This window comes from Echiichthys vipera (assembly GCF_963691815.1).
Source record: "Echiichthys vipera genome assembly, chromosome: X".
NCBI classification, from domain to species: Eukaryota; Metazoa; Chordata; class Actinopteri; order Perciformes; family Trachinidae; genus Echiichthys; species Echiichthys vipera.
In genome coordinates this window covers 32,314,041-32,330,144 of record NC_139825.1, presented here as the reverse complement: position 1 = coordinate 32,330,144, position 16,104 = coordinate 32,314,041, and the positions used below count along the sequence as shown (strand labels likewise).

At 38.7% G+C, this 16,104-nt stretch overlaps 1 protein-coding gene across 1 annotated transcript in view; it reads left to right on the top strand.

Moving 5' to 3' along the window:
• scn8ab (sodium channel, voltage gated, type VIII, alpha subunit b) overlaps window positions 1–16,104 on the top strand; it is a 57,188-nt gene extending 41,084 nt beyond the window's left edge. The window contains exons 20-28 of the mRNA XM_083939035.1: window positions 102–256; window positions 1,846–2,019; window positions 6,185–6,307; window positions 8,435–8,719; window positions 8,813–8,866; window positions 8,950–9,087; window positions 9,540–9,644; window positions 9,761–10,031; window positions 11,912–16,104. Of these exons, the coding sequence (XP_083795161.1) occupies window positions 102–256; window positions 1,846–2,019; window positions 6,185–6,307; window positions 8,435–8,719; window positions 8,813–8,866; window positions 8,950–9,087; window positions 9,540–9,644; window positions 9,761–10,031; window positions 11,912–13,077 (2,471 nt within the window). The 3' untranslated portion in view covers window positions 13,078–16,104. The remainder of the gene's footprint in view (window positions 1–101; window positions 257–1,845; window positions 2,020–6,184; window positions 6,308–8,434; window positions 8,720–8,812; window positions 8,867–8,949; window positions 9,088–9,539; window positions 9,645–9,760; window positions 10,032–11,911) is intronic.

Sequence of the window (16,104 nt, the reverse complement as noted above, 5' to 3'; positions counted from 1 at the left end):
GTAGGTGTTTAATGTCTGACCACTTTGCATTGTGTCCTTGGTAGTATTATGCAGCTATGCCTTCTGTGTATATCAGCAGTTTGTTTTTATCTGTCATACAGAGTGTATTGCCAAGTACAAGTGCTGTGATGTTCCCATCACTCATGGCTGGGGGAAACACTGGTGGTTCCTGAGGAAGACGTGTTACCTGATTGTAGAACACAACTGGTTTGAAACCCTCATCATCTTCATGATCCTGCTCAGCAGCGGAGCTCTGGTAAGAGCACACCTGCACACACACAAGTATGAGTGTTTCCACTTTTTTATACGCTCATAAACATCGTACTAATGCCACAACTAGAGCTTCTAATTACTATTATGAAGCACATATCAAATCAAAGATACTCAGTGCTTTACAACAGCATGATAAATGTTGGAGATACTGTGAACAAAGAAGAACATTGCACAAAAGAGATAAAACAAGAATATGGTATTCATTCAATGAAAGTGAATCTCATTAGGATGTGCGCAAACAAGATTATCTGCTTTTCTTTCTCAACTGCTCTAGATATGATTGTTGCTAATGGGCAGCAAAGTGCTGTAATGCACATACCTTTCAACCAGCAGAATCCAGCTTAGGTTTGCAGCTTTCTGGAGTGGGAAGGCCTGTGGCCAAATCAAAACACTTATGTGCTGAAGAATGGATATAAGCAATGGCGTATGGAAAATCTGTGGGAATGATGAGTGTAGTTTGACAGAAAACTAGTTGATAAAGTGTCCTTTATCAACCAATGTTCCGCTACTATGCAAATAACTCGTTCTCTGAATAGGTAAACAAAGCCTATAAGCTGCTTACTTAAGTAAATATGTTTTAGAACAATACAAATTGTGGTCAGTCATTCTTCACTGAAATTCAGAAACATCCTATATCGATAATTGTATTGGTTATTAAAGCTTTCATGCCATTTTTCTCAGTTTTGTAGAAATCAAACAAACAAAATGCTGTAGGGAATGACTTACCTTACACTTTACTCATATGCAACATTAACATGTGTAATGTATCAATGGTGATTGGTGAAAGAGATCATGATTCATGTTTCTTTATTTATACATATAAAACATAAAAAAATATGTACAATATATAATTTGCAAGTGAATGTGAAGGAGAATTGCCTTAAAAACATTCAGGGGCTTGATGAGTGCCATTCTCCAGACTGCCATAATTATGGCATGGTAATATAGACAATTTGTATGAACCTATCATCCTATGACACACAAGCACACACACACACACACACACACACACACACACACACACACACACACACACACACACACACACACACACACACACACACACACACACACACACACACACACACACTCACACACACACACACACACACACACTCACACATACACACACACACACACACACACACACACACACACACACACACACACACACACACACACACACTCACACATACACGCACCAACACACACACACACACACACACACACACACACACACACACACACACACACACACACACACACACACACACACACACACACACACACACACACTCATTCATAATACATGTATGTACAAAAATTATCATTAACAGACAAAGAGCATACATTCATGTGTAATTGCTTTATCACGTTATCTAGTTATCATAAGTCAAAAAAAGAAAGAAAGATGTACCCATATAAAAAAAATAACAAAGACCAAAAAAACAAGCAATAGATCTAAAAGGTCTTTAAACGTGTATGAGGAAAATATTGGTTGGGCAGCCCATATGGAACGCAAGGGTTAGCCATTTTAGCCATTATCCATGTAATGACTCTCTGGTTCTTTAGGCCTTTGAGGATGTGTACATTGAGCAGAGGAAGACCGTCAAAATCATTCTGGAGTATGCTGATCGGGTTTTCACCTATATCTTCATCCTGGAGATGTTACTGAAATGGGTGGCCTACGGCTTTGTCAAGTACTTCACTAACGCCTGGTGTTGGTTAGACTTCTTCATTGTGGATGTAAGTATATTTGCACATAATTTTGTTGTATTCTAAACAAGAATGCAGTTTATACATCGTTTGGTTCAACTCTTCGTGATGATATTTTAAGATTGCAGCATCAAAGGAAGGCATGGATTTGAGAGACTGTCTCACTGATCAACTTCACCATGTCCACTTTTGAGAGTTAGTACTAGTGGTAGAAAGGTTAAAAGATTGTTTGTAGTTCTAATACAGATATTTTTCTATAATTTTGATAAGATCACCATTTCTAAAAGCCTCTTTGTTATTGTGAAAGACAAAGACAACATACAGTAAAAAGTTAATTTATTTATTTGCATTTTGTCAATCCATGCACACATGACAGAATTGTTTTTAAGGTTACAGGTTACATTATAGTAATAACACTGACCTTTTTTTTTTTTTACAAAAATGTTTCCACCATTTGGATAATGCCTACAGTATCAGTCTGTCATCTCATACTGCAAAAGCTGAGCAAAGGGTACAGGATCTAAAAAACATGGTCTATTCCTTGAGCTAAACCTCGGAGAGCTAAGCAGTTCCAGTAACCTAGTGTGTATTGTTTTGAATACATTCTCGGTCAATATTAGGCTATACTGTTAATGTATCTTACATAAGAAAGTGTTAATGGGTCACAGCTTAAGAAACACATTTCATTTATTTCCTATGTCATATCCAGGCTTTGCTGCAGTGCTTTGTGAGCCACATTTTTGCAGTCAGCAAAATGATGCAACTTCAAATGGTATTGTTAAAAATGGGGGAAATTAGCACAGAGTCGGTGTGGTGTAGCAACACTGGTTTTCACAGAAATTTAGACATTGAAAGTGAACCTGTAATGTGATATTACTGGTAAAAATATATAAACCCTAGTATATCTGTCCTTTCCAGCTCTGGAGTGTTGAGTCATTCAGTGTTTCCCACCTGACAATTAATATTGTCCACACATGGTTTGTCCTTTTCTGTCATTTGTGCATGATGCGTTTCTATCTTAAATTTCTTTCTGGGTCAGTATTTGAAAAATAAAATAAACATTTTATGGTATGCTGAAATGCGTTAAAGTTGAAACTACAGTAGAAAGCACTAGGGCTGTACTGAATGTCATTTTTTGAATGTAGCTTTGATTATCTGTCATCAGCTTTTATGATGTCATTTAGTCATAATTGAAAGGCTAAACGCCAACAAATATTGATTAAAGCAGAAAATATTATGAGATATAAACATGTTGGGAATGTTGGAAAAGATTACATCTGTCTTTCGTCAGTGCATTTTGATTTTTTGAACTTCACAGCGCTCTGGAGTTACTGTAAATATTTGAATCACACAAGTTGGACAATGTCCTAAACAGCCACCGCTAGAATCTAATTCTACAAATAGTATGTTGTATAATATTTATCTACAACTGTGCAGAAAGACATGACATGACAATAGATATGCAAAAAAAACATTGCGCAACATTCAAATGTTGATTCAGAATTTGAATGTCACCAGTATGAATGCAGCTTTTGATGTATTCAGTACAGCCCCAGAAAGCACTGAACTGCATTTTGATTGACAGCATGATTGATCTTTCCAGAAGCAGCGGACTACGGGCGATGTTAGCGGCCCCTGATAGCTTTGCCATGTTCTGTCTGGCTGTCACCTTAATGTGATGTATTTCCTGTTGAAACAGGAAGTTGAGGTGGGACATAATAATTGTTACAGCAAGCCTTGGGGATGTCATCTAGGAAGAAAAAGGCAGGGGCAGGATTTTATCTTCAAACCTACCAGTGCACAATTAGGTGAAATATTCACTGCTTTCCAAAAACTCACACTTTTTCAGGAACTTTAAAGGCATCATTTGATTGTGTCTTTAATGTTGTGGTGTCATAAATTGAAGAATAGGACCATGTAAAAAGAGACTTATCTCAGAATGCTGAGAAAAACGTGTCTGTCATTTTGTAGTTTTGTCTTTATTCCAATAAGTGAAAAATAAATCAAATCAAATTATGCCCCCGTGCAAGAGTAAAAATATAGAGTAAAAATACGGCAGTAAATATGTGATGGTTACCGGCCAAGTACTACTGTATCTGCTATCATGCATCGCGCATGACTTCAACAACTAGTGAATTTCAAATAGTACTTTTTTCTTATAATTCATCTTTTTTCTCAGAATGTTGAAATTTATCTGAGAACTCATATTTGTCATCCTTCTCCTAATCCTTTTTACATGTATTCAATGATGTGTTTGATCATTTATCCGTCGCTAAGTCGTTCATTATCCCAAGACCACCATTTTTCACTTGACTGAGGCGCCATTTTGTCTGCGATTCAATATCCTTTGTCACATGATGAAGATGCACTAATGTATGTTCCTGTTGGTTTTGAATTTGTCTTTAGATCTGCCCCAATACTCATACTTATGGTGTTTGGGAGTATTCTAGTGTGATGTGTCTCCCGTGACTCCCACCGTGCCCCAGTCACCATTGAGACCACGAGGAAGTTTAGGGGAGTTTATCAGAGCTCAAACTTGATTAATGAAGACACCCTGTTACATGGCTGAATCAAGCTCAGATGCTTTGTTGATTGAATTTAATTTCCACATGAGATTCGATTGAGATTTGAGACAATTCAATTCAATTTTATTTATAGTGCAAAATCATAAACAAAAGTTGTCTCAGGACACATATAGAAAAGGTCAAGACCACAGTCCATGACTTATTTATGATTTACAGAGACCCAACAATTCATCCATGAGCAGCAACAAGTCACACTATCTTTAAAAATACTACTAATAATATTTATATACAGTAGTTATCCAGCAATCTTGTGCACACAGTGGCGACGAAAACCATCCTTTAGACAGCTAGGAACTTCGAGAGAGAGAGAGAGAGCGAGAGAGAGACAGATGGACAAAAAGACAGGCAGCCAGACACAAAGACAAACAATCCCAGGGTTGCAAGCAACCACAAAATTAATGTTAACTATAATAATATTTATAGTAATGTGGATATGACTAACAAGTTATGGCAGTTAATATACAAGACTGGTATGAATAGTAGAAATAATTGCAGTTAGGGTGAAATATGAATCATAATGGTAAATATGATTGTATGATACAAGTAGTAGCTATAACAGCATGGGCAATATATTTTCACCAGAATGATTTATTCAGTGAGAAATCATACAGTATATAAGATAATTAACCTTCTACCCGTGTGAAATGGTTGAAGACACCATTTTATTTCTCCTATATTGTTGGACTGCTAATTTATAGAGGTAGTTTGAGAGAGAGGAGAGATGAATTATGTTCTCCAAGTTGTGGGATCCAGTGCTCATTCTCCAGTTGAAAGGTTCAAATATGCAGAAATCTCAATATTTTCTAAACTTGCCTCTGTGTTGGGCAGATAACTTATCGTGACTTTCCATGAAAATCTCTACACCTAACACTGACCTGTCCTCTCTCTCACAGCAGGTGCCTATAAACTTTGTCTCTCTTTAAGTTAAGAGAGACATTGTGCAGCTGTCAAGAGGGACTGAGGGGTCGGTGTTTGAGGGTCCAGGGTAAGGTTTATGTGCTGTGTTGGGACTCGTACTTTCACAGGTTATCCTCTCTCTTCTAACCCTGAAAGTTGTCCTCAACCTTCTGCGTTTTCTCTCCCCCTCCTTAAGTAAAGACGCTCTCCGGTGTATAAACTGTACTGTTTTGTACTGTGGACTGTGTGTATATTATTGTGTCACATTGATTTAGTGTTTGTGAATACATCTCTCCTCTAATTTTTTCCCTTTGTTTGACTCTTTATCTTCTCTCCCTCTCACTGTGTCAACCACAAGTTTCTTTCCAGGTGTGCTTACTGTGCTGTTAAGCTGGTTATCACACTTGACTGGCTTGCCAAACTAAACCAAACACAAACATAAGCAAACAAACACATAAAAAAGAAAACTTGGGCCATGTACATTTTATCAACCTTTACCTATTGTAATAACCTTATGTTATACAGTATAGATACATATACTTACACATATAGAAACTATATATGTACCTATATATATATATCTGTATATAACCATTAAGCCATCCTTTCAGTATATATAGGGCCCACCTTTATCTCAGTATCCCCTTTAACTATGTGGGTCCTCTCTTCCTTTGCCTCTGTCTTTCCTTCTTCTTCTGTCCCTATCTGTGTAGGTGTCTATAGTCAGCCTTATAGCTAATGCGTTGGGCTACTCCGATCTAGGCCCGATTAAATCACTCAGGACACTGAGGGCCTTGAGACCCCTCAGGGCCCTGTCACGTTTTGAAGGGATGAGGGTAAGACCTAAAATACCAGCAACTGGTCCTTCTGCATGCTGATTGAACAAAAGCCTCAACGCATGCTAGAGATGGTAATATAGATTTTTTTTTTTTGTTACTAAAGGGAAATTTTATAGGTGAAAGCTTCTATCAATGAGAAGCTTTTTGCATGAATGCAGATCACCTCAGATGGTCGCAATACATCTGATTTGATTTATCATATTTCATTTCATTTATTTTAAATGTAGTACTATGTTAAGGCAATTTGTAATGATTTATCCATTAAAGCTATAAGAAAACATCTTTAAAATCTTTAAAATCTTATGAAACACTAGACCATGACAGGGATTTTGACCTGAATGATGCAACGCATTATAATAATTACTCAGCTCTGAAGTGTTCAGTGCCAGCTGAGGGAACAACTAGAGGTTGGTATGAACCATCACACAAAGAGTCACAGGACAGGGTTAATGTAGACTGAGGTTATGCAATCTGCAATAATGCTCAATTAAACAATGTGTTTACGTTTATTTTACAGTTTTGCAGTATGCACCACTTGATTGATCCTTGACTGTATGTAGAATTCTCATGTCAATCATTTGAATACCATGTGACCCCTGGAGGCCTCTTTACTGAGATTTGCCTGAGAAAGATATTTTTTCTCTTCATCTTACTGCTACAATAATTTGGTTCTCCGGATCATTATTTTAATGTGTGATTGGTTGGATCAGCCTCTGGTTGTTGCTGGGCAGAAAAAAAGAACAAATCTTGCCAGTGTCTAAGTTCAGCATCCTCTGACTATTGCTCTGCCTCAAGTGTCCTGTTATCTGATCTTATCACAGTTTGGCTTTGGCATTGTCACACTGGAAGATCAACAAACTTCTGGTTGCATACCCCTACCCCTCCCCCCCTTGCCATCCTTGCTCACCACTCCTCAGTGAATGTCATCATCATGATTTTCATGATCACCATTTTGCAGTATTTATAGTAACTAATCATATGTATGCTTTGTCTATATAATATTAGGCAGATCTCTAAAAAGTTTAGATGTTTGATGTTTGGCTGTATAGTTGTTGTTTTTACTTTCTGTTGCCATGGCACTTTTGTGTTTGGAAATGCACATTCATATGGTGTCCTCCTACATACACACTGCTTTAGTGCAGAATAGTTTATATCAGCCAAACTCAATTGCTCCATTGGCAATATTTGTAACCCTGTAGCAATCATTGTTTGGGGATACTCAGCAAATGTTAAATGAAAACTTACTTGCACCGAGTGTATTATTATTGACATTAGCTTTGCAGATCAGCATACATACACAAAGTGTCTGCTACAGTTAGTTGTTGACATGATTGTGTACAAGTCATACATCTATGCAATCGAAAATACTATATTTGGATGTGTAGGTAAAAAAATGATTGCATTTTATAGGGGTGTAACAACATATTGTGACACAAAACACTGCGATTCAAATAGTGGATAATATGGATGTGCAGCTGAAAGTGGTTTGTAATGTAATGTCGTAAGCAGGTCATTCTTGCAAACTAAACCTGATGCAGGACCAGGCAATCTAAAGCAATCAATTATTCGACACATCATATATGACACAGAATGCTGATTTATTAAAAAAATTATGATCGATGATCAGAACTGCTGTTTATTCTGATTCAGAAAGAACAGAATGTATAATTCCATAATTATCCAAATCATTTTGCATAGATATAGATTGTTAAAAAATAAGGAGAAATCTTTTATGTTGTCAATTGTATTATTCAAATTTAACAGACACGAAAACAATGTTTTAAGAACGACTTATTGGGAGTAATAAAAGAAATAATGAGTCTCACTTGGACAGTCACATTTTGGTTTTACTCCAGCTTTGTTAAAAGACTGAGTGCATCAAACCATGACTGAATTGTGCCGTGTTCCATGAACCCACAGTATTGTTACACCCCTCATATTTTATTGTGACGGGCTTCATCTTGTGCCAAGAAATCAAATAACACACAGAAAACCTCTAATTGAGGTAAAGAATGTGCATTTCTGTCTAGTTGTGTGTTGATGTTCTTTTGTGTGAGCATCCCCATGCAGCTGGCGTGTGATTGCTAACTTACAGGGGCTCTGTTTCCTTGCTATTTTCTTCAGGTTGTGGTGAACGCCTTGGTGGGTGCAATTCCCTCCATTATGAATGTGCTTCTGGTGTGTCTCATCTTCTGGCTCATCTTCAGCATCATGGGTGTCAACCTGTTTGCTGGAAAGTATTACTACTGTTTCAATGAGACGTCTGAGGAGTACATAAAACCGGATATCGTCAACAACAGAACCGAGTGTTTTGGACTCATTAATTTAAACTACTCGGAAGTCAGATGGAAAAACGTCAAGATCAATTTTGACAATGTGGGTGCAGGATACCTGGCACTCCTGCAAGTGGTGAGAAACCTTTGCTGTCACTTTGTATTTGTTTCTCTCCTCTGATATTTTAAAACCCTGTCTTCTAACACAATGTGTCTGCCCACATGACAGGCAACATTCAAAGGCTGGATGGACATTATGTACGCAGCAATAGATTCTAGAAAGGTATGACTTTTTTAGAATCAGACTTCCAGATCAACGTAGAGCGGTGCAGTTTTATATGAACTTTCACTTTTGCCACTTTACAGGTGGAGGAACAGCCTGTCTATGAGTCCAACTTATACATGTACATCTACTTTGTCATCTTCATCATCTTCGGTTCCTTCTTCACCTTAAACCTCTTCATTGGTGTCATCATTGACAACTTCAACCAACAAAAGAAAAAGATAAGATTTATTTTCCTCACTTTCACTTACTGTGAAGATGGTTTGTAGATAGAGTTTTGGAAAATGTGCTTATTCTACTTTCTAGATGGATAGACGATAGATGAGAAGATCGATAACCCCCTGTCTGCCCATTAAATAGGAAGCCAATGCTAGCAGCCAGGTAGCCTAGCTTAAAAACTGCAAACAAGGGGAAGGGTTAATTAATGACTTTTATAAAAGCTGGTAGGAAGATTGTGTATGTTTTAAACTGAGTCCGGGTGTTACATTCGTTGTGCCAAGCTTCCTGGCTGCTGGTGGTACCTTAACTGTACAGACGTGCGAGTGGAGAGTAGTCTAGTTATCAGCTGGAAAGTGACTGAGCGTATTTTCAAATTATGTCAAATTACAACATACAGTATAAATATTAATTATTAAGCGTTGCAAATTGTAACAAAATTGTTTTGTCCCTTCACTTTGGAGGTCAGGATATCTTCATGACAGAGGAGCAGAAGAAATACTACAATGCCATGAAGAAACTAGGGTCAAAGAAGCCACAAAAACCAATTCCCAGGCCTCAGGTAAGTATTGTTTTGCACTCTCACCTTTACTGCCAAGCAGGTTTTTATTTGGAATTTCTAAAGATTAATAAATCATGCCAAATATTCCTCCTTCCTTTCCCTCCCTTTCTCCTCAGAACAACATCCAGGGCATGGTGTTTGACTTTGTGACGCAGCAGGTGTTCGACATCTCCATAATGATCCTTATCTGCCTCAACATGGTCACCATGATGGTGGAGACAGACGATCAGACAGAGGACACAGAGGTGGTGCTTTACTGGGTCAACTTCATCTTCATCGTGGTCTTTACTGCCGAGTTCGTATTGAAGCTCTTTGCTCTGCGTCACTACTACTTCACCAATGGCTGGAACATCTTCGATGTGGTTGTGGTCATCCTTTCAATTGTGGGCAAGTATTAAAAAAGGGTTAATTGTGAATGGTAAAATAAGTTTGGAATTGAAAATAGCTCATATATCGCTCATATTAATGGGCTCTGAGAGCACAGCACACACAGGTGGTTTGCAGGGTCACTTTTCTCGAAAGTATAAAGCTGTGCAATTCTTTTTGGTTTCGACATATCTGTCACTACGTTTCTGCTGCTTCCCTATACAATATCAACAATCTATGGAGCTCAAAAACATACGGAAGGCAGGCGTTTTCTGATGAGTCAAAACATCTTAACTGAATATATCATTACATTATCATTTAGCTGCTGCTTTTTTTCCGAAGCTACTTACAATAAGTGTACTAACATATTATACATACATTAACATGACAAGAATCTTGTTAGTGCATAAAATAAATCAAATCAGCTTCATTTTAGAAATTAAAGAGAGACAGTTTTTCAATTGGAATCATGCAGTCTGAGCAGTTTTCAGTGTGCGATTGAAGATGTGTAGTGTTTCTGCTGTCCTAGTGTCCTTGGGGAGCTCGTTCAGTAAACAATACACCAATCCACCATTGTGGAGCCCAGACAGTAAACAATATTCAATAAATGAAGCAAATATGAAAAAATAGAAATAATAGACGAAAATGTCCTTAGTAAATGTATTTTATATTTAGTGAAAGTGAAATAGTTTAAAGGAAAGTATAAAGCTTTTTATTTATTTAAAGATGTACTCATTTTCATCTGTTTAATTGTCTTTTAAGTTACTATCAAAGAGTGAGTTAAAACAATGCTGATTGATCATGTGACCCACTAATGAAAGCACTTCTTCTTGCCTTTTTGCTGAGTATTGCAATATCTGTGTCTGTGGTGACATTCCCTCTCTAGCTGTAAATTAGCCATCATGTTAGTTACGCTGCTGACAGTGGTTGGTACTCGGCCCAGATCGCCACTAAGGTTTATCACTTGTAATTGGAAATCGAGAACTTCTAACTCCTGAGTCAGGCTCGTAGTAAGGGCAGAAGTGTAATAGGAAAATGTGTGTGTGTGTTTGTGTGTGTGCGTGTGTGTGTTTGTGTGTGTGTGTGTGTGTGTGTGTGTGTGTGTGTGTGTGTGTGTGTTTGTGTGTTTGTGTGTGTGTGTGTTTGTGTGTTTGTGTGTGTGTGTGTGTGTGTGTGTGTGTGTGTGTGTGTGTTTGTGTGTGTGTGTGTGTGTGTGTGTGTTTGTGTGTGTGTGTGTGTGTGTGTGTGTGTGTGTGTGTGTGTTTGTGTGTGTGTGTGTGTGTGTGTGTGTGTGTGTGTGTGTGTGTGTGTGTGTGTGTGTGTGTGTGTGTGTGTGTGTGTGTGTGTGTGTGTGTGTGTGTGTGTGTGTGTGTGTGTGTGTGTGTGTGTGTGGATTTAAGAGGGTTAAATATAGAGAGGGCTGAAAAAAGAGAGGTGAATGTGTTTCAATCAAGTTTATAAAAGAGGGTGATGGTGAACGTGACAAGATGGAGGGCTCTGAAAGATCAGGCTCGCCTGCAATTACGTCTTACCACCAAAGAGTCCGCTAGAAACAAGTTATCTCAATTCTTATGTAGTACAACTTTAAGACTCCATTCTAATTATTAACCAGTCCGTTTCTTCCATGAACAGCAATGTGTTTATATAGAAACACATTTATTAATTTCTCTAGATGATCCACAGACTTTCCACAGAGAATAACTACAAATAACAGACTGGTATTAGTGTGTTCTGATTTTTTTCCACACAAAAAAATGAAAAAATTATGAACGTGCTGTTCTTGTTTGATGCCATAATAGTGTGTTGTGTGTGCAGTCAAAGCAGTGTTTTAGTAATAAAAACCCTCTATATATTTTAACCAAATGTATGTTGTGTCTCTTGTTGCTCCCTTTCAACTTCAGGAATGTTTCTGGCGGACCTTATTGAGAAGTACTTTGTGTCACCAACACTCTTCAGAGTGATTCGTCTGGCTCGTATCGGCAGGATCCTGCGTCTCATCAAGGGGGCCAAAGGAATCAGAACTCTACTGTTTGCCCTGATGATGTCACTTCCTGCCTTGTTCAACATTGGCCTACTTCTTTTCCTGGTTATGTTCATTTTCTCCATCTTTGGCATGTCCAACTTTGGCTATGTGAAACACGGGGCTGGAATCGATGACATGTACAACTTTGAGACCTTTGGCAACAGCATGATCATCCTGTTTATGATCACCACGTCAGCTGGCTGGGACGGCCTGCTGCTGCCCATCCTTAACTACCCTCCAGACTGTGACCCCTTACTGGAGAATTCTGGCACCCCCAACACAGGAGACTGTGGCAACCCTTCTGTGGGCATCTTCTTCTTTGTTATGTACATCATCATTTCTTTCCTCATTGTGGTCAACATGTACATCGCCATTATCCTGGAGAACTTCAGTGTGGCCACGGAGGAGAGCGCCGACCCACTCAGTGAGGACGACTTTGAGACCTTTTATGAGATTTGGGAGAAGTTTGACCCTGATGCATCCCAGTTCATCACCTATGCTAAGCTTTCTGACTTTGCTGATGCACTTGAACACCCACTCCGAGTCCCCAAGCCCAACACCATTGAGCTGATCGCTATGGACATGCCTATGGTGAGTGGCGACCGCATCCACTGCCTGGACATCCTGTTCGCCTTTACTAAGCGTGTGCTGGGTGACAGTGGTGAGTTGGACATGCTGAGGCAACAAATGGAGGAGCGTTTTGTGGCAGCCAATCCCTCCAAGGTCTCTTATGAGCCAATCACAACCACTCTGAGGCGCAAGCAGGAGGATGTGTCATCCAGAATCATTCAAAGGGCCTACCGTTCGTACCTGGCTAGGCGGGGTTTTGTCTGTAAGCGCAAACCAGCCAATAACAAAGTGGAGAATGGCGGGAACAATCAGGAACAAGAAAAGAAGGAGGGCACTCCCTCAACTGCCTCCCTGCCCTCTTATGACAGTGTTACCAAACCTGACAAGGAGAAAGAGGATCACAACAATGAAGGCAAAGGAGGGAGGAAAGAGAAAGGAAGAAACCAAAAAGACATCAGGGAATCTAAATGTTAGAGCGTTGGAATAATAATCACAGTAATAACAATAAAAATTATAATAATGTAACTTCAAGCAAAGCGAGAGGAAACTCACCCACACAGATGTACAGATTATTTCATTTGCAAGTCAGAAAAAATAATACTCAATAATTTTGTTTACAGACTTCATTCTTATATTGATGCAGAGGGAAGCAGCCTGGTCTCTTACAGCTTGAAGACTCTTGAACTTCAGTCAAACCAAACATAATCAGCATATTGTGTGACATTGTTGTATCTAGACTTCTGATCTTACCAAAAGGGAATGAAAAGCAGACAAGGAAACATCTGTGTCTGCTGAAAGGCAGGTAGCTCACTTTACCACTCGTCTACAGATGAGACAAGTAATTCTACACCGAGAGGTAGAATGAAGAAAACATTAAAGGAATGGAGTGCCTGGACGCAAGTAGTGGTTCCTATGGAAGACAGTGTTGTGAAGGAAAAACAAGGATGCTACTTGATGCTGAAGAACTGTCCTCTCAAAGCAGCCGTTGACTGCTTCTATGTCATTTAGTACTGAAATGTGTAGAGGAGCAAAATGACACACTCACTCTATAAGAGCAAACAGAAGGATGACTGGTGAGTGAAAGACACAAATGACAGAGAGCGTTGGAAGTACTTTTCCGTTTTATTAAAGCTAGAAATTGTTCATTGAGTAGCAAAAATGCAAACAGACAAAAAAAGAACAATATTCAACATTTTGCCCATGTCACTTAACTCTTCTACTCATTTTATCTTTGTTATACCCACATCAAACGGCTTTTTTTACATGGGCTTTCACACCAATTGGTTAAGGGTCTGTTTATTATGGGGTCAACTCGGGCCAAGGGCTTACATTTACTCAGAAAGATTTCCAAACAAATACATAAATAATTGTGCTTGTTCAATGCATAGAAATGACTTGCATGATGGCATGTTTTGATCAGAAATCTTGCATGAATTATCATAGTCCACAAGACACTAATACTGAGACCACAACAGTGGCTCGACTGTAAGATTGAGACATTGTCAAAATTTGAAAGCTCAGAGTTCAGAGTAATTTGTTTAACAAAGATAAGTGATATTGGGGTTGATAATCTAAAAATGGATCGGAATTTTTTATCACATTACTCGACCCATTTCAAAATGTTTAAATTGTCGCCTCTATGGACAGAAGAATGGAATATGTTGGTGAATAATGCCACCATAGTGGATCAGTGGGTGAAATCCAAACAATTTATTTGCTGCTCTGGAGAGTGTGTACGATGTGGAAAAGGATGTCTGTGTGTTTCATGGGACTGAAATGTTTGTTCATTTGGATTGAAACGTTTTCAAGGGCGCAACAATGCAATGCTTATATTTCTAGTTTGTATGCACCTATGTAATGTTCCATACCATCTGCCTTTAGTTTTGTGTGAGCGGGCATTTTAGGAGTCCTACTGTCGGTTATAAGTGGTTGGTGGGGATTTCACGGGTATGGCAAACTCCTTTCAATTTCTGATGTTTCTCTGTGGGTGGTTAGACCTTTCTGAAAGGGCTGAGAAGAGTTTTGATTATTGTTCTGTTTACATAATTTTGTGTCATGTAGTGTATTTACATGTCTGTGTTTTTTTGTTTTGTTTTGTTTTTTTCCCTGATGTAATCTTCATGTTTCAGAAATCAGTGTGGGTAATGAGTCTTATTTGACACACTTTTATAAGCCACATCTAAGACGATGTTGAGGGAAACGGTCCTGTGCTGAAACTTTGTCGGGTGTTAGCAGTATCCTATTTTAATGAGAATCAGAAAATGGTGAATGGGTGATGAGAACATTGTGTGGAGAAGCCAAAGAGATCTGCCTTGTTATCCCTTGTTGCCCTTTGTCCATGGAGTGGGATTGGGTGAAGTATGCCCTGCCCATTCAGTTATTTCACTGTCATTATTAGACAGAGACCCTAGAAATGTATGCAATGCTTGAAAAATTCATCCCTTTTTCTCAGGAGATATTATAGATGTACTATTATGAGCTCTGCAACAAAATGCAAGTGAATGTGATGGGAGTATTTATGAAATCATGTTTTACTCTTTTGTGTTCGATACCATGTTGATGGACAATGATCTCGGCCGGTCGCCTTAACTTGGCAGCCGCCCGGTCAGGGGCCAGTTTGGCGCTTCCTGCTTATGACACTTAGAATTATAGGGCTAGAAGCATCTCAGTGAAACAGCAACATTTCGGTCGCTTGTAATGGCACCGTTTATATTGATAGCAGATTGCATTTGTGGTTAAGTCATTATGGACTGTAGTCTGGTCTCAATTAATTTCGATAAACAAAATAATAATGTTCACCACCCCCTGATAGCAATCACAGATATAGGAAACACTGTGAGGAGATGTCATAAGAGTAAATTGGGATATGTTGGTTTGGGCAGCATCAAAGTGGCATGCTCAGTGGATAGGCCCCAGACTTCTGTATTTAACAACAAGTGCTCTGAGCCTCGCATTTGCCATTTTTTCCCCTCACATTGCTCTATTGCATAACAAATACCAAATAACCAACCGAGCACTGGATGCATTCTAATGGTACTGTGAGCCTAAGCACCACACCACAGCTTTTGCACTTCCTGTTGTGCAGTGATGTCACTTCCTGTTTATGAATAACTCCCTCATCCGTTCACAAGTTCTATGGTCCAGTTGCTGCATGAGATCTCCAAAATCAGTGTGGGTGTTACCTTGAACCAAATAAAACTCTGAATGATAAGCATAAAAGCAACCGCCGTCCATTTTCTCCAAGATCACCATGGATATACAGATGCGTGTTACAGAAAGAAACTTAAAAAATAACACATTCATCCGTTCGGGTAAGAAAAAAAGAGATAAACAAATACAGTTCCGGCTATGTTCTATACGGCACAAACTGCAAAAGCGAAGAATGGACTTTTTGAGAAACTATAAATAATGTAATATATTATTTTATTTTAACGGCATGTGTAGTTTTTTGTAAATACAGGATTACTTAAAAAACTACAGCTATTAATCTAACACTAAATA